Source organism: Rhamphochromis longiceps, linkage group LG23 (genome assembly GCF_057381845.1).
Source record: "Rhamphochromis longiceps isolate RC_006_pf linkage group LG23, R_longiceps_female_GT1.1, whole genome shotgun sequence".
NCBI lineage: Eukaryota > Metazoa > Chordata > Actinopteri > Cichliformes > Cichlidae > Rhamphochromis > Rhamphochromis longiceps.
Window position 1 is genome coordinate 20,399,413 of NC_140578.1, and position 19,591 is coordinate 20,419,003.

General features: G+C 41.9%; 1 protein-coding gene across 1 annotated transcript; it reads left to right on the forward strand.

Annotated features, from left to right (window-relative positions):
• Positions 1–3,684: 3,684 nt before the first annotated feature.
• On the forward strand, positions 3,685–14,287 carry LOC146641817 (protein NLRC3-like). The gene is made up of 8 exons (XM_085399750.1): positions 3,685–3,736; positions 7,383–7,477; positions 7,603–7,670; positions 8,073–9,864; positions 11,158–11,331; positions 11,970–12,143; positions 12,969–13,015; positions 13,174–14,287. The coding sequence occupies exons 3-8, from the start codon at positions 7,610–7,612 to the stop codon at positions 13,701–13,703; spliced, it is 2,778 nt and encodes a 925-aa protein (XP_085255876.1). The 5' UTR covers positions 3,685–3,736; positions 7,383–7,477; positions 7,603–7,609; the 3' UTR covers positions 13,704–14,287.
• Positions 14,288–19,591: the final 5,304 nt, after the last annotated feature.

Below are 19,591 nucleotides of genomic sequence, written 5' to 3' on the forward strand. Positions count from 1 at the left end.
ATGAAGACAGTAAGAAGAGGAAGAAGAAGGGCAGAGCAAAAGAGCACAAGAAGTCAAAGAAACATGACCAAAAACCTAGAACAAGAGGTAAAGTGATTAACTCAACAGTTTGATTCTGCATGCTGTATGTTACTGTGACACACTAATGTGTGATCCCATCAGAAGTTGTACTTGTTAAAAATGAGAGTCCTGGAGTCTGAGCTGCTGTGATCATGGTCCTCTTTATGTAAGGTACAATAACAGATACACATCTATCTCCTCCTCCTCCTCTGTCTCTAAAAGAACAGCAGTGTAGGTGGACTGTCCTGCTGGCACTCTGTCCTTCTACAGAGTCTCCTCTGACACTCTGATCCACCTCCACACCTTCAACACTGCATTCACTGACCCTCTTTATCCTGGATTTTACATCAGTTGTGTTTCTTCAGTGTGTCTTTGCTAAGTTTGCTAAGTCTCATTATATTAAAGAAATACTGTCAACATTAGTTGCCATGGTGATCTAACAAGTAAAAAGAAAACATTAACCTCAACATACCTCACTAACCCATTAATCTTATGCTGTATTTCACCCTTCAGCACAGGTGTTCTACAGGGTGTGTCATTTATATGGATACACCATAATAAAATGGGAATGGTTTGTGATATTAAAGTCCTGTTTGTGGCACATTAGTATATGTGAGGGGGCAAACTCCTCAAGATGGTTGGTGACCATGGTGGCCATTTAGAAGTCGGCCATCTTGGATACAACTTTTGTTTTTTCAATAGGAAGAGGGCCATGTGACACATCAAACTTATTGGTAATGTCACAAGAAAAACAATGGTGTGCTTGGTTTCAACGTAACTTTATTCTTTCATGAGCCTCTGTCAGTGCGCCCCAGGGTGGCTGTGGCTACATGTAGCTTGCCATAACCAGTGTGTGAATGTGTGTGTGAATGGGTGGATGACTGGATGTGTAAAGTGCTTTGGGGTCCTTAGGGACTAGTAAAGCGCTATACAAATACAGGCCATTTACCATTTATTTACAAGTTTCTGACCATTTATAAAATGTGTTCAATGTGCTGCCCATTGTGTTGGATTGTCAATGCAACCCTCTTCTCCCACTCTTCACACACTGATAGCAACACCGCAGGAGAAATGCCAGCACAGGCATCCAGTATCCATAGTTTCAGGTACTGCACATCTCGTATCTTCACACCATAGACAATTGCCTTCAGATGACCCCAAAGATAAAAGTCTAAGGGGGTCAGATCGGGAGACTTTGGGGGCCATTCAACTGGCCCACGACGACCAATCCACTTTCCAGGAAACTGTTCATCTAGGAATGCTCGGACCTGGCACCCATAATGTGGTGGTGCACCATCTTGCTGGAAAAACTCAGGGAACTTGCCAGCTTCAGTGCATAAAGAGGGAAACACATCATCATGTAGCAATTTCAAATATCCAGTGGCCTTGAGGTTTCCATTGATGAAGAATGGACCCACTATTGTTGTACCCCATATACCACACCAATCCATCACTTTTGTTGTTCTAACAGTCTTGGAGGGATCCATCCAATGTGGGTTAGTGTCAGACCAATAGCGGTGGTTTTGTTTGTTAACTTCACCATTCACATAAAAGTTTGCCTCATCACTGAACAAAATCTTCTGCGTGAACTGAGGGTCCTGTTCCAATTTTTGTTTTGCCCATTCTGCAAATTCTGTGCGGCGATCTGGGTCATCCTCGTTGAGATGCTGCAGTAGCTGGAGTTTGTAAGGGTGCCATTTGTGAGTAGCTAATATCCGCCGAAGGGATGTTTGACTAATGCCACTCTCCAGTGACATGCGGCGAGTGCTACGCTGTGGGCTCTTGCTGAATGAAGCCACTGATGTTCCTTCATTAGTGACAGTTTTCTTGCGTCCACATTTTGGCAAATCCAACACTGAACCAGTTTCACGAAACTTAGCAAGTAGTTTGCTAACTGTAGAATGGGAGATGGGTGGTCTCATAGGGTGTCTTGCATTGAAATCTGCTGCAATGACCCAGTTACTGCGTTCACCAGATATCAACACAATTTCGATCTGCTCCTCATGTGTTAACCTCTTCGACATGTCAATGGCTGTAAACAAAGAGAAACTTGTAAATAACTCCTGAAAGAATAAAGTTACGTTGAAACCAAGCACACCATTGTTTTTCTTGTGACATTACCAATAAGTTTGATGTGTCACATGGCCCTCTTCCTATTGAAAAAACAAAAGTTGTATCCAAGATGGCCGACTTCTAAATGGCCACCATGGTCACCAACCATCTTGAGGAGTTTGCCCCCTCACATATACTAATGGACTTTAATATCACCAACCAGTCCCATTTTATTACGGTGTATCCATATAAATGGCCCACCCTGTACAAAGCTTAGCAATACTCCAAATCCAAAGACAGGGCATTTTAAGCATGTGACTATTATCATCTGGAATGGTTTACCAAACCATGCAACATTAGTGTTTGTGAATGTTATCAATTTGGGGGAAATAGCTAAAAACTTTCATGCGGTGTATTTATTAAATATGAGTGTGTTTAAAGTCAGTCAGTAAATGTAGCAGGAATGCAGCAGCAGGGCCAGTTTTTTAGTTTCATTCTTCAGTGTCCACATAAAAAAAACCTGAGCCTGACTACAAGGCACATTACGGCGAGACTCTCCTGTTTTAAGAACAAAGAAAATCTCTCTCAGGGTCGCTGGAGCCAATCCCAGCTGTCATAGGGCGAGAGGCGGGGTACACCCTGGACAGGTTGCCAGTCTGTCGCAGGGCTAACACACAAGACAGACAACCGTTCACACTCACACATTCACACCTAGGGGCAATTTAGATTATCCAATTAACCTATCCCCACAAGCTGCATGTCTTTGGACGGTGGGAGGAAGCCGGAGTACCCGGAGGGAACCCACACAGACACGGGGGAAACATGCAAACTCCACACAGAAAGACCCCGGCCTGATGGTGGAATTGAACTCAGGACCTTCTTGCTGTGCAGCAACAGTGCTAACCACCGTGCCACCGTGCTGCCTCTCTCCACCATGTGATTGAAAATAATTTTAACAAACATCTTCTTTAATTGTAAATGTGTCTGATTCGAAGTTGATGGTTGGTCTCTCTGTTCTTGTAAAACTACACTCTAAGATTCATTACTGGCTTTCCTTACATATTTAGACACTTTCATTTATTTCCTATGATGTTGAATTGATTTGGTGGATAACAGTAATGTTCCCATGTTACTCTCAACTTTGGTATTCTTGTAAATATTCCTACATACCTGTAATTGGAAGAGATGAACTTCTAGTGTGTTACATTTGGACTTTTTTCCAAGTCAATTAAACTTGAAAACAAAACAGAATTACAGTCTAAAAATCATCTATATTTACAGTGTTTTCTGCTTCTTTGTGTTTCCTGTGGGTTTTAACATTTTTTTATTTTTTTTTATTGATTGGTTGATTTGTGGAAAATAAACCAAGATTTACCGAAATCTTGAGTGGTGTATCCTGCTTCCTGCACATCAGTGATTAAGGGCACAGCTCAGCCAAAAACAACTCAAACTAAACTACCTTCAGTAACAAAACAGTGATTTCAAGATTTTAAATGGACTGATTTTGCAAAACTTCCCCCAAAAATGCCTCTTTGGGTGTTTCCTTATTATAACGTTTAGCCTCCCTCCCTTGCCAGAACTCGGTGTTACAGATGATGGTCTCCGGGGGAAGCTCCATGTGACGGTAATGAAGACAGTTTTGTTTTTCTCATTAACAGCTCTGTAGTTCATGTTAAGGGAGTCAGAGCTGGACCTGTGAATGTGGGCTGAAGGCGACTGACATTTACATCCACTTCAGTGTGTGTTTAGTTTTCACCAATGTGTGAGGAGTCCATTGTTGTTTGTTGTCACTGCCTTTAAGCTTCGATCTAAAGACCTGAGAATTTCTACTCTCTTGAAATTCTTCTGTTTTATTTGAATAGTTCCTTTTTTCTACTCTACAACTTTTCACAGTTTTCATATTTTCTCTGTTTTATAATTGTTCTTGTTTTTTTATGCTTCTGTTCTGTTTTCTTACCTTCTTAATTTTTTTCTGAATGTTTGTCCCTTTCCTGTTATTATCCTGTGTTACCTGTCTTTTAGTTATTTCATGTTTTACTGAAAACCTTTGTTTTACTGCTTTCTTTTGTGTCTGCTCTGTCTGATTGTCTTCACCTGCGCTTCATTATCCTATTGATTGATTTGCTGCATGTTTGATTACTCCTGCTTATTTTTTAATGTATCGGGACTGTTCTTTGCTCACTTATTCAATTCTGGATCTATTTTGTGCTGTTTGTCAGTGTAGGCAGTCTCGGTCGTTGTGTCCTTGGGCAAGACACTTCACCCGTTGCCTACTGGTGGTGGTCAGAGGGCCCGGTGGCGCCAGTGTCCGGCAGCCTCGCCTCTGTCAGTGCGCCCCAGGGTGGCTGTGGCTACAATGTAGCTTGCCATCACCAGTGTGTGAATGTGTGCGTGAATGGGTGGATGACTGGATGTGTAAAGCGCTTTGGGGTCCTTAGGGACTAGTAAAAGCGCTATATAAATACAGGCCATTTACCATTTACCATTTAGGTATACCTGTACTTGAAAAGATGCTTAGTTGCTGGGTAATAAGAGAGTTAAGGGAATCTCACGGGCTACTTTTTGTACAATGTTATGTTACAGCTGGATTTGAAAATGAAAATGAAGTTTAAGGTTTGTCCTAAAACACTATTGTAACTTTAGAAGTTATAAAACAATACATGGTGTTACATAACTTTTAAAGCTGTTGATCTATTTCAGATCACCAGCTCAGATCAGAAAAAAATAGACTAAGTTGCGTAACATTTGTAAAAGCACAAAGTTGCACAACCACAGACCGTCACAGTAACTTTCAGTTATTGCAAGAACAGAGTTATCTGATTATGAAACTCTAGAGCTCCCCATCCTACCCTTTCTCAAGGTGGTGTCCTCACTCAGTGTGTGTGTGTGTGTGTGTGTGTGTGTGTGTGTGTGTGTGTGTGTGTGTGTGTACAATCCAAGAATCAGAGCAGCAGAAGTGTTACTCAGTCATTGTTGCTGCAGATCCACTTACTGATGACTTTACTTTACTTTACTTTACTTTACTTTATTGATTATATAGAGCACTCTTCACAGGATAAAAAACACAAAGTGCTTCACAATAATATAAAACAGATAAACATAATACGGTACAATCAAACATACAGCGCAAATCTAATTAAAAGCTAGTCTAAATAAGTGAGTCTTAAGATGATGTTTAAAAGAATAAATACAATCCAGGCAGCGTAGAGATGGAGGGAGAGAATTCCACAACCTGAGGGCCACCGCTCTAAAAGATCTATCACCTCTGGTTTTAAAACATGTTCAGGGAACTACCAACAGCCTTTGATTAGATGATCTCAGGCTGCGAGAGGGAGTGTGAGGTTCTAAAAGATCAGAAATATAGGCAGGAGCGTCATGATTCAAAGCTTTAAAAGTCAGGACTAAGATTTTAAAATGAATTCTAAAATGTACTGGAAGCCAGTGTAATGAGCGTAACACTGGTGTAATGTGCTCTCTTTTTCGTGTCTTAGTTAAAAGCCTTGCAGCAGCATTCTGGACTAACTGGAGACGGTCAAGATTTCTTTTGCTCAAACAAAGAAAAAGACTTTTACAATAATCTAAGTGAGAAGAAATAAAAGCATGGGTAATCATTTCTAACTCTGATTTAGACAAAAAAAAGTTCACAGTTTGGAAATATTTCATAGCTGAAAAAGGCAGTTACTAATTAATCTAGAGTGTTGCTCTAGAGACATGGCAGAATCAAAAACAACATGAGATACCTGAGGCTCGGGTGAACAGATGATCCAAGAGAACCAAGATGCTTTTTGATTATAGCTATCTGGCTTTCAGGGGCAATAATTAATGTTTCTAACTTCTTAGAGTTCAACTGCAAGTAGTTTTCTCCAAGATACTGTTTAATGGAAGCTAAACATTTTATGAAAAAAGGACATTTTATGGACTTCCATCGGCTTAAAAGAACAGTAGAGCTGAATATCATCAGCATAAAAGTGATAAGACAAATTAGGGAACTGCCTAATTATAAGTCCTAGGAGTAACATGTACAGGAGAAAAAGAATTGGTCCCAGAACTGAACCCTGTGGGACCCTTCATGTCAGGTCCTTAGAGTGTGACATAAACTGATTTGCAAAGACACTAAAAGATCTGTTGGAAAGGTATGACTGAAACCACTCCAGCGCAAGACCGGACACACTGACAGTGACTATGTCCCGGAGCCTGTTAATCAGGATGGTATGGTCAACAGTGTCAAAGGCAAATGTTAAGTCCAGCAAAACCATGACTGTGGATGCTCCGGGGTCAGCCGACATCATAATGTCACTAGAGACCTTAATTAATGCGGTTTCTGTTGAGTGACACTTACGGAAACCAGACTGAAATTTGTCATAAATGTCACGTTTTTCTAAAAAAGCAGTAAGTTGATCAGCAACTGCTTTGTCCAGAATTTTTGACAGTAATGGGAGTTTAGAGATAGGCCTATAATTCTTAAGCTGTGTTGGATCTGAATGGATGACTGAATCAGTCAGCCTGTTGTAGAAACACAGAGCAAAAGGTAGATGGAGGACAGGTTGAGCTTTGTAAATGATCATTTGTTATCTCCTGCAGATATAGTTTCAATATGCAGGCCTCTTACTCGAAATAAATACTGTTGGCTCTCCTCCAAGAGGAAGTAATTTTAACAGTTTGTGCCAATACTTGGAGCGGTTGTTGCAACATGTGGTGCATTTGTTACACAGCCAAACTGGGTTTGACCAACCAAAAGTGGATATTTTTAACCTCTGTCTAAAATTATCCAAACCATTTTAAGATAATTAATTATAATACTTAAAATTAATATATTTTAAATATAATCATACTTTGATTATCTAAGTTGAAATCAGATGTTGACATATTTCTAAAATATTAAATTTGACTTCTTTTCTTGGTGTGCATAGTATTTTGATGATACTATTGTGTTTATTACTCTGGTATGACATGTATTTATGCAGTAATTCTGCATGACATAGGTATTTATTTCATAATGTTGGTCATTATTCTTCACATGAAATAACATAATAACCTTGTTATGAAATCTGCCAGATAAAAACAACTGGAGATAAAAATCAAATGACATGTTATGTCATATAAGGCTAAATGCAGACACAGTGTGTGAAAAACTACATCCTATGCTTCAACTTATAGAAAAACGTTAAGCAGTAATAACTTAAAGTAAATATTTTATGTATTTTCTGCCAATTCTTCTTTACAGTGTTTATTCAGTTTATTGATGTTTGTGGACACTTGTTTGTGCACAGCTCTCTTCTCGGTCAGGTTGAGAATTGGACTTTGACTTTGATTCAGTGACTTCAAGGTGGCCAAAACAAGCACACACCATCACCCCTCCACCACTGTGAGTGATAGTTGGTATTAGCTTTTTGTGCTGATATGCTGTGTGTAGGCTTTTTCAAATATGTAACTATGCCAAAACATCTCCAGTACTTAATGTGCTTCATGTTTTCTCTCTTTTTTTTATAGATTAAGAATGGAGAAACCTACTGAATATAAACAGATGGACAATTCAACTCAAGAGGCTTCACCAACAGGTAGGATATCAATAGTTTGTCTGAGGAGTTGTCATTAACACGGAAACATGTATACACTGATCGATGAGAGCTCTTGTTGTTTTCAAAGAGAACTTGCTGGAAGGGCCACCTCACAATTTCTACCAATGAATCTTTTAAACTCCTTTAAGTCAGATACGCTTCAGGTTGTTAACCAGCAGTAATACTTCAGAGAGGAAAAGGGTTCTTGGATCTGATGAGACACTGTTTCTGTGTGTCGATGTTTTTTAATTCATTTAAAATGAATTTACGGCATAAAAACAAGAGATCTGAATACTTTCTTAATTGACTCACAGATTCCCAGTGAATTAATGAAATGTTTTGGAAGGTCAACAATTGACTACAAGTTGTCAAATAATCTTATAATGTTGTTTTGTCATTCAGATGGTCCTCTAAAGTGTGAGTCAGAACTCAAATCTAAACTAAAGAGGGAGCTCCGGTGTGCGTTTGAGGCGAGCACCAAAGGAGAAAGCCCAACCATTCTGAATCTGATATACACAGATCTGTACATCATAGAGGGAGGGACTGCAGAGGTCACTGATGAACATGAGCTCAGACAGATTGAAATGGCATCCAGGAAATCAGACATGCTAGAAAAAACAGTCAGACAAGACAAGATCTTTAAAGGCTCACCTGGAAGAGAAGAACCAATCAGAACAGTGCTGACAAAGGGAGTGGCTGGCATTGGGAAAACAGTCTTAACACAAAAATACACTCTTGACTGGGCTGAAGACAAAGCCAACCAGGACATCCAGTTCATATTTCTGTTCACTTTCAGAGAGCTGAATCTTTTGAAAGAGAAAACTTTCAGCTTGGTGGAACTTGTTCATCACTTCTTTACTGAAACCAAAGAATCAGGAATCTGCAGCTTTGAAGACTTCCAGGTTGTGTTCATCTTTGATGGTCTGGATGAGTGTCGACTTCCTCTGGACTTCAACAACACCAAGATCCTGACTGACCCTAGAGAGGCCACCTCAGTTCATTTGCTGCTGATAAACCTAGTTAAGGGCCATTTACTTCCCTCTGCCCATGTCTGGATAACCACACGACCTGCAGCAGCCAATCAGATCCCTGCTCAGTTTGTTGACATAGTGACAGAGATCAGGGGGTTCAATGACCGACAGAAGGATGAATATTTCTGGAAGAGATTCAGAGATGAGGAGCAGGCCAGTATTATAATTTCCCACATCTTGTTATCAGAAAACCTCCACATCATGTGCCGCATCCCAGTTTTCTGCTGGATCACTGCTACAGTTCTGGATTCTCTTACAATAAATAATGAGAGCAGTGATCTGCCTAAAAGCCTCACAGAGCTGTACATCCACTTCATGATGGTGCAAGTCCAATTGAAGAAGGTCAAGGATGAAGGATCGGAGACAGATCCACCCTGGAGTCCAGACAGCAGGAAGATGGTTGAGTCTCTGGGAAAACTGGCTTTTGATCAGCTACAGAAAAGAAATCTGATCTTCTATGAATCAGACCTGACAGAGTGTGGCATCGATATCAGTGCAGCCTCAGTGTACTCAGGAGTGTTCACACACATCTTTAAAGAGGAGAGAGGACTGTACCAGGACAAGGTGTTCTGCTTTGTCCATCTGAGTGTTCAGGAGTTTCTGGCTGCTCTTCATGTCCATCTGACCTTCATCAACTCCGGAGTAAATCTGCTGGAAGAAAAGAAATCTTGGTCATTTAAACTGTTTGGAATTAAACACAAGCAAAAAGTCTTCTACCAGTGTGCTGTAGACAAGGCCTTACAGAGTCCAAATGGACACCTGGACTTGTTTCTTCGTTTCCTCCTGGGTCTTTCACTTCAGACAAATCAGACTCTCCTACGAGGCCTGCTGACACAGACAGGAAGTAGCTCACAGACCAATCAGGAAACAGTTCAGTACATCAAGAAGAAGCTCAATGAGAACCTGTCCACAGAGAAAAGCCTCAACCTGTTTCACTGTTTGAATGAACTGAATGATCGTTCTCTAGTGGTTGAGATCCAGCAGTCCCTGAGTTCAGGAAGTCTCTCTACAGATGAACTGTCTCCTGCTCAGTGGTCAGCTCTAGTCTTCATCTTACTGTCATCAGAAAATTATCTGGATGTTTTTGACCTGAAGAAATACTCTGCTTCAGAGGAAGCTCTTCTGAGGCTGCTGCCTGTGGTCAAAGCCTCCAAAAAAGTCATGTAAGTGAGTGTGTGTTCATACCTTAAGTTTTAAAATAAATTTGAGTCAGTGATTTATTTTTTTCACTGGTGCATCACTGGTGTTGGCATCACTTTCTATCTTTGGCACAATTTGTATTCAGAAGTTAAATAATTAAAGTTAATTTGTTAACTGTTCTACGACAGTAAACCGTAACACTGCAGAGGTTAGGTTTCAGCATTTATTTGATACTATTGTGATAAACACACACACACACACACACACACACACACAGCGAGAGAGAGAGAGAGAGAGAGAGAGAGAGAGAGAGAGAGAGAGAGAGAGAGAGAGAGAGAAAATAGAAAACAAAAAGAAAACTGTTAAACCAGAAATTTAAACTGTTTTGAGAGTTTAGGTGCAGTTAGGCAACGTTCACTTCTTTGATGTAAGCTGGAGCTTCCAGAGGAAGCAAGAACCAAAGAAACATTCCATCTCCATACAGAAGTGCCCCACCCATGGCTGAACATCCTTTGCAGCTGCCATCAAACTGAATCATACTCCTTTGGTCATTCCATGTGAGATCTGAGTAACATCTCACTCAATGATTCATGACTGCCTCCAGCATCGCTGTTTCACTTTTTCCTCTATTTCTTCTTATCTGACAGGTTTTCTATTTTGTGAGAACTATAAATTTCACCGGCATGCTATATTTTTCTCAAGTCCATTCATCCCCTCCTTCCCTGTTTATGCTGCAGTTACAGTTGAATATCCTTTGAGTGTATAGGCTGTAGTCTCCCTGGAAAAATTACTTACACATTATCTCTCTTATTTGCCATGTCGTCTGCTATCATCCTTCCTCCACTCATCTTCTTTCAGTCCTGCCCCATGTGCTTCCTGCACATGCTGATTGTTATACTAATTTTTAAGTTACCAAACATTTAAAACACAGCAAACTTTCAGCACAACATTTTCATTCAGCTCACACAATGATTGCTAAACATTGCTCCTACCGTCACTTCTGCAAAAGCTCCTAAATGAATCACTAAATGAATAGGTGCATTGTTGCTTGTCTGAGCTACTTCAGTGTACGATTACCTCCATACATCATACATACTAAAATTTGGAAAGTCACAAATGGCACTACAGACCTGTCTAGTTGGATACTGGTCAACCTAGTACAATTAAATCTACCAGTTCCGCATTGGTTTTCATTCGTTTTTGCTAAGAAAATTTGAAGTGTTTCACATTTGTCCTCAGTATTTATTGTTTTGTTTTTCCATTTAATTGTGCAGATTCAACATTAAAGGTGATTTAATTAGATTTTTTTTTTTCAGACTGAATGACTGTCAGCTCTCAGAGAAAAGCTGTGAAGCTCTGTCTTTAGTTTTCAGCTCCCAGTCCAACAGTGTGAGAGAGCTGGACCTGAGCAACAATGACCTGAAGGATTCAGGGGTGAAGCTGCTGTCTGTTGGAGTGAAAAATCCACGCTGTAAACTAGAAACTCTCAGGTCAGGCTTTAGACTTTTTCACCCACAACAATTTAAAAGCTGAGTTTTATCAGTGGATAAACTGCAAACTCATTTAGAACTCCATTATAAAAAAATCTTTGCCAAAATAAATATGTAGGTTCATCTGCTGTGGTGACCACTTGAGAGAGCAGCCAAAAGAAGCATATTAAGATATGATTTGTTAAAGGTATCTAAACCTGAAGGTTCCTTAGTATAACACTTTAGGACAAATTATTGTTAGTTACTTTCAGTCCAAAGTACCACATAGATTTTATTTGTACAATGCCTGTATATCTCTTGTTTGAAACTGCATTTCTAAAGGTCTGCTTCAAAGTATGTAGTTTGAAATTGGACAGCTGGCCCAGAGACACTGGCATGTTAAAGAGAATTCCTTCTCCCCACCATCACCAAGAGCTTTTCTCTGGGGCTCATCCAGTTGCTGGAGTTAACTTTCTAATATTGTTAGGCCTTACTTGAGAACTGTTGTCATCTATGAGGATTGTCATGTTCTAAATCAAGCTAAATTGAATTGGAGATTGAAAGGATGTATGACATTGTATGTGAAAAACAAACGCAAACCAATGAAAGCAAATCTTGAGTGAAGTATTCACAGATAGATTGTTGTTTTGTGTCTATAGTCTGTCGGGCTGCCTGATCACAGAGCAAGGCTGTACTTATCTGGCCTCAGCTCTGAGCTCCAATCCCTCCCGTTTGAAAGAGCTGAACCTAAGCTACAATCATCCAGGTGACTCTGGCACGAGGATGCTTTCAGCATTACAGAATGATCCACAGTGGAGGCTGGAAGCTCTCAGGTATGGGGAAGAATGTCTAATAGAGCAGAAAGTGCTTCACTTATTTCCTGTTTCATGCGTGTGTGTGTTATGACTATTCATTGAAACTTGTCAAGTTTAGCAATAACAACAAATGTCAATGTGAGTTTGATTTATATTTCACACTTAAATGAATTTTAAATTAAGGTGCTTGCCATAGAATTAAAAAAAAAACTATGACCTTTTAAACTGTAGTTTAGATACACACACGTATTAATTGTAAGCCTGTGAGATTAAAAAGGGTTTTGAGATATTTGTAATAGACCTCAAGCCATTGGGCAGCTCGTTCCGATGGACAACATGTGGGGGACCAAATCAGTCACCAGTGGGGAGAGTTGTCACCTCCTATGGGCAAAATCTTGTGGACTCTTTGCTTCTCAACCTATTGGTGAAATACCCAGGACATTAACTGGTGAGACACATAGCTGATGGTTTTCAGCTCACTTTGGCCTGGGTTCAAGCTTGGTTAATTGATCCTCCTCGTGAATGGAGGTAACCATAATTGACTCCCGATCTGTGTTTGCTGGGGCACCAAGATATGGAAGCATAGGGTTGTCCAGATTGCAAGAGCCCTCTGCAGCCAGGGAGTCCAACAGAAGTTCATTCTCCTGGATGAACCTTCCAGTCTTACTGTTTTCTTGCTAAGTCAGTCCAGAAATCCTCTACTGTGAGCTAACAGGGACTAGTATGCATATTAGAACAATGTAATGTCCTTGTGTGTATGAACATACATTCTTCATACACACACTAAATGCATGTTCAGCATGCACATAGACTGTGCTTGTCTGACCCCCCTCTTCCTTTCAGGGTGGAGCCTGCTGGAGTCCAATGGTTGAGACCAGGTCTGAGGAAGTGTAAGTGTGTTTTTTAATATGATTAATGAACACAAAAAACACTGAAACATTTTCATCAGTCATTCATTTCTCTGATGTTAGTAGTTATCCAAGTGTCAATCAATGAACAGATGATGGATCAATAACTGCAGCTGGATTGTGTTTGTTCTCTCCATCAGATTCCTGTCAACTCACAATTGACACAAACACAGTACACACAAACCTCAAACTGTCTGACAACAACAGGAAGGTGGCACATGTGGAGGAGGTTCAATCATATCCTGATCATCCAGACAGATTTTACTTCTATCATCAGCTGCTCTGTAGAAATGATCTGACTGGTCGTTGTTACTGGGAGGTCAAGTGTAGAGGAACCGTTAATGTAGCAGTGATTTACAAAGCTGGAAGGATACAAGATGATTTTGAATATGTTTTTGGAGTTAATGATCAGTCCTGGAGTCTGCTCTTCTCTGATGATGCTCCTCGTTCTGTATGTCACAGTAAAAAAGAAATGTCCATCTCCTCCTCCTCCGTCTCTAACACTGTAGCAGTGTATGTGGACTGTCCTGCTGGCACTCTGTCCTTCTACAGAGTCTCCTCTGACACTCTGATCCACCTCCACACCTTCAACACCACATTCACTGAACCTCTTTATCCTGGATTTACACTCTGGTCTCCTGGTTCCTCAGTCAGTCTTTGTGAAGTTTAGCACACCTGGATATTCATCTGATTGGTGTAGTATATCAATCAGAAACATGTTTTCAGACACATGGATAAATTAAGTTTTAAACAATGACTCTTTGTCAACTTCTTTGTCTTTAGTCCTTTTAAGATGGAAGCTGGGATTATTTCATGAAGCAGATTTTGTTTTGTCCTTTTTTCACTCAAACCTTCACAGTGAATATTATTATGTAGCGTTTTTTATGAATCTGAGTCAAGAACCAGCTCCTCTGCATCTTAGACAAGCCTGAGCTCATTCATTGTTGTTGTTGTTGTCGTTGTTGTTTGCTATTTCTTTTTAAAAAAAAATTCATTTTCAACTTCTCCACATATTATTACTGTTATTGAAGCAGGACAGGAATTAAGGGAGATTTTCACAATAAGAGGACATTTTGGGTTTTGTTTTTATTTTCTCCCAAATAATGACAACCAGCCTGTGTGGATGTTCCATGACTAAATAAACGGACATTCAACAATTCTAACTGAATTGAAGATATTCATCACTCATGATCACTCATGTCTCTGCCATTCTATGAAAATTACTGCTTTTAAAAATAATCTAATGAAAGAAACAATAACTTCTAATATTAATCAGATAAATGTGAAAAGGTCTGATGTAACTAACATCTCATTTAACTCTTTATTGATGATCATTTCTTGCACTCTGTTAGTGGGAAGATGAATTACATGAAGTCAGTTTAATGAACGCAGATGACAGAACTGTTTTTCATTCTACTTTTTGTAATTGTACTGATACTGATACTAACAGTGATTCCTTGAAGTCACAATATTATCCTGCTAAAGTCTGTATTAGTAGATATTAAACATTTCTGGGAGTTAAATTAAATTGTTATCAGCTACCTAAATATGTAAAGAAGTGAAGTAGTTTATAAAGAAAAGCGTCTGGAGTTCTTTAAGTTACTTGAAGACGTTTCACCTCTCATTCGAGAAGCTTCTTCAGTTCTAAGGTCAAATGGTGGAGAGTCCCAGATTTAAACCTAGTGGGAGTATCCCCCCACAGAGGGACAAAAGGACCCCCTGATGATCCTCTAATCGCCTGAGCCAAGGTGTGAAACTGGGTGTGGGTCCCAATCAGCCAGAGTTTCGGGTGAGTTCATTGTGAAACCTGGCCCCACCTTATCATGCGAATTCCTGAGGTCAGATGGCCCAGGATGTGAGTGGGCGTTAAGGCGTCTGGGGAGGGAACTCAAAACTGGATTATAGATGGCAGAGAGTTGGTGTCGTAAACCACCACCTCTGTTTAAAGATGGTCGCTCACAGTGGCCATAGATGGCTTCTTTCACTCCTCTTTCAACCCATCTGTCCTCTCTGTCCAAAATGTGAACATTGGCATCCTCGAAAGAGTGTCCTTTATCCTTAAGATGCAGATGGACTGCTGAGTCTTGTCCTGTGGAGGTGGCTCTTCTGTGTTGTGCCATGCGCTTGTGAAGTGGCTGTTTGGAGCTTTCTTCTCTCAGGAACTCTCTGCAGGAGGGGGAGATACAGGAGAGGTGGAGGAAGATCTCAGCCTGGGCGTTTACCGTCTTATGTAGTCTGGAAGATGTGTGGTTGGTGGGGTGGGTGCAGTTTTCTCTGTGGTGGGGTTGGGTGGACTGTCCAGGGCTCTGTGGAGCCGGGGGGCGCTACTGCACTGGGCCCCGGTCTGATGGGCCTGGGCCCCCCTTCCCTGGCGGGTCGCGGAGGGTGGAAGTGCCTACTGGGGTCAGCGGGGGAGCTGGCCCCAGGGAGGGGTTACCTGCCCCTCCCTTCCTTCCCTCCCCATCTCCAGCTGCCTCCCTCTTCCCGCTCCTCCACAACCACCCACACATGCAGGGCCTTGGAGTGGGGGTATGTCACCAGGGTGCAGAGGAGGCTACCCCCCCCCCCCCCCCCCTGTCCCCTTCTGGCTGCCTCTGCCTCAATTTTATCCCACAACTTAGACATTCACATTATTCACACTCTCATTACACATACATATAGGATCTTGGGGGTGGGCACAATCACGGAGTCCAAATCACCATCAGGGTGTATACCTCACCCCTGACGTCGTTGCCCACCTCTCAATTTTAAATACACGTAGACATTGAGGGCTAGCAGGAGGGACTATGCGCTTACCTGCTGCTCCTTGGCAGGTAGCTCCATGCCCTCCTGGGTTTTAATTGCACCTTAGAACACATATGCATCAACACTACAATGAGCGGGTGGAGGGAGGTTTGGAGTCTTCTCCCACCCCCATTCTCTGCGGCCTGCTGGAGCGGGAGGGCTAGTAGGAGGAGTTGGCCGTCCGACTGCGGTCTGGGGTGTGGGGCCTCCCTGCTGCTGCGGAGTCGGGGTGGTCTGCCTCTCCCCACCGCAGGGAAAAGGGTAACACCACCTGGGTCTGGGTGCAATTCCCCCCTCCAGGGGCAAGGGTACCTAGACCCGGTTTGTAGAGTACGCTTGGGGAGTGTGATTGTGTGTACAGCGTCTCTTTATGTCTGTCTCCACGTTGGTTGAGTGTGGAGTGAGTGCATATGAGAGCATGAGGGTGGGAATGGATGTTTGTGTCTGTGTGTGCCTGTATGTCTGTGTCTATATGTCAGGTTGGGTATCAGACGCCACCTCTCTGGGGACACCTCAGGCCCTCCAAGGTTTGGAGGCCTATCTCCACCCACCACCACTTCCCCTGCCGGTGGCGGACTCCCTCAGGTGTCGGTGTGTTGGTGGTTCTTTGTGTCTGGGGGTGGGCGTCCGGGTGCACACCGGCTCACTCCTTGGCGGCCGCTTGTCGGGGCCTGGGGCTCGCTCGGGCCCCTTTGGAGGTGGGGTGCCCCCGGCCTCTCGGCCTAGGGCTCGGTCACTCAGGCGCAGCTGGGGGCCGGCGGAGCTCACGGGCGCGTCACTGCAACTCCCCCTGACTTCTGCTCCGCGGCTGCTGGGCGAGCCCTCATCTGGGACTCTCCTCAGCTCTTACTGGGACAGTGGCGCGGCTGCCCCTCTGTTGGTCTTCCATGGTCTCTTGTGTTCTGGGGGCCTCTGGATGTCTGGAGTTTTGATCTCCTCCATACCCGCTTCACACCCTGGAGGACGGGGCTGTGGCCCCCCCACACTCCCTAGCAGATCATTACATGGAGAAACCTTTGGAATGCAAGCATGCTGATCCACACAGGTATGCACACATGGGTATTCACAGACGCGGACTAAAGCTTTCTTGGCTGCTGCCTCAAAGCACACTGTGCGCTGTCTATCTTGCGTGCTGCACAATATCGTTTATTACTTAGTAAATACTGATATCTATGACTAGCTAGTTTATTGTGATGGTGCTTTGTTTTCTCTATTATTATGTTGCTCTTTGTTGTTTGCTGTCTCCTCTGTTTGTTTTTGTTTGTTTGTTTGTTTGTTTTTTTTCTCCATACAGGTGACCCAGGAGTTTTTTTTTTCTCTCTCTCTCTTCCCCCCCCTTCTCACCGTCTCTTCTCCCCTTTGGTTTTCTTTCTTTCTCTCCCCCTCTCTCTCTCATTCATTCCCCCTGTCCTATTTATTAAAAAAAAAAAAAAAAAAATGACAAAGGATGAACTGAAGCTCTGCCATCACGTAATGTCGCATACTGCTGTTTCTGATGTCATTTAGAAAAAAAAAAAAAAAAAAAAAAAAAAAAAAGAAGTGGCTGTTTGGTCTCTCCAATGTAGAGGTCTGGGCATTCCTCGCTGCACTGTACAGCATACACCACATTGTTAAGTCTGTGTTTTGGCGTTTTGTCTTTCGGGTGAACCAGTTTTTGTCTGACCGTGTTGCTGGGTCTGAAATGCACTGGGATGTCATGCTTGGAGAAAACTCTCCTGAGTTTTTCTGATACACTGGCTACATAGGGGATGACTATGTTGTTGTTGTTGTTGCATTTGACCTTAGAACTGAAGAAGCTTCTCGGATGAGAGGTGAAACGTCTTCAAGTAACTTAAAGAACTCCAGACGCTTTTCTTTGCAAGCTCCTTTGACTACGATGACCTGGATGACTGAGAACCTTCACAGACATATGAAGTAGTTTATGTTTGGAGCTGTGTGTTTCACTGTGTACATTGTGTTTCATTGTGTAATTACTTAAAGTTAAAGGTTGATTTTTAGTTTTTGACTTTAATAAAGACATGTTTAATTCTAGCCCTGCCTCTACCCTTTGTGCCTGTTAAGTTTCTTTGCTACAAACACACAAACACACAGAAACCATTGAAATTGAGTGGAAAAATTGTCTGACAGGTATATAAATGATGAAAATCAGTCAGCATGAGCCTGGCAGGAAGCTGAATGATGGACTGATATGAGGTGGAGAGACAGTGGTATGACATTATATTTATGTCAAGACTCACATGCTTGAAGAAAAATGTAATGGGTACAGATATTCATTGGCACTTATGTAATAACATTTTTCGTGCTCGTTTTACCCTCATGGACTCTGTTTTTAACAGTTTGGTCAGAAACATAAACAGCCTGCTGGAGGTCATTTTGAAGGATCTCAGAGTGTAACTTCTGTTCCTCTTTGCACAAAGGTCCAAGTACCAATCCTGCAGCTGGGTAAATGCCCTTCTACCACCCTGTCAGCTCTCCTAGTGTGTCTGGTATGTCCTATAGGCATCGTACAGGCATTTACACTAGGACAGCCTTAAGAGTGAATCCATCGCACTGGCTGAATAACTGGATAGTTGGTAAAGTACGTCAGTGGGTCATCCCCCTCATCTCCAGATTCTGATTCCAGTACAGAGGGCATGTGAGTGGGCTTCGGATGTTGCTCATTTAGAACTTTACAGAAAGCATTTCCTTCCTTTTAAAAGTTTCACTTCACGTTCCTGAACTTGGTGTCCCAGATGATTTTCTTCATGTGAAGCTCTGTGTTAAGGTAACGGAAGCCTGTAATGTTTTCCTTGCTAACATTATAGGTTTGAGAATCTTTTTGAAAGTGAAAATAATCAGATATTATCAAAATTATCAGATATCAGATAGGTTAACCTTAAAAATGTGTGTGTGTGTGTGTGTGTGTGTGTGTGTGTGTGTGTGTGTGTGTGTGTGTGTGTGTGTGTGTGTGTGTGTGTGTGTGTGTGTGTGTGTGTGTGTGTATTAGCAGTACTGAGTCCAGTTCTTAATGTAGCCTTCAGTATCTAATGTTGAAATTGCAGTGTGCATGGACATGTTGTGTTAAAATCACAAAAAAATCTGTGTATGAATTTTTGAATAGTTCAGGCTTGTAAATCATATGATACAAATTTGTGACCTCTATGAGGATTATTTCCCTCTATAGTTAATGTGCATCATCAAGCTATGTTCGGTGTATGTTTCCTTTTGATGAAATATCTCTGGAAACAAAAATTAAAGGTTCACAAAACAAACTAAAACAACAGGTTGCTTTTCTTTTGTTAGTTGAGTTTTAGTGAGTGAAAAGTCATTTTTCTTATTAAGAAGAGAATCTGAGGCAGAGATCTGAGGTCATGTGTTTGTTTGTTTCTGTTTTTAACTGAACATTAATTGAATAAATCTTCCGGTCACAGTGAATCTGTGTGTCAGTGAAAGCATCGCGTGTGCTTCATGGCGCCATCTAGTGGACTGATAGTAGAAGTAGAGCAGCTGATGGCAGCTTCCTCTGCCTCACACTGCTGTCTGACTGCATTCAGCTGACACTGCTGGTTTTCTGGTTCATCTCAGTGTTTGGACAACATACAATGCAGAGGGAGAATTTCAGTTGATGTGCACATGAATGATTAGTGTTTCCTCTGCAGGTGAAGGTAGAAAGTGTGTGTGAGCTGATGTGGATGTGAATTCAGCAGCATGGATCAGTGTGAGGACAGAGAGGAGGGAGTCCCTCCCTCTAAAACCACTCTGTGTGGGGAACATGAGAGCCAGACCAAAGCTCAG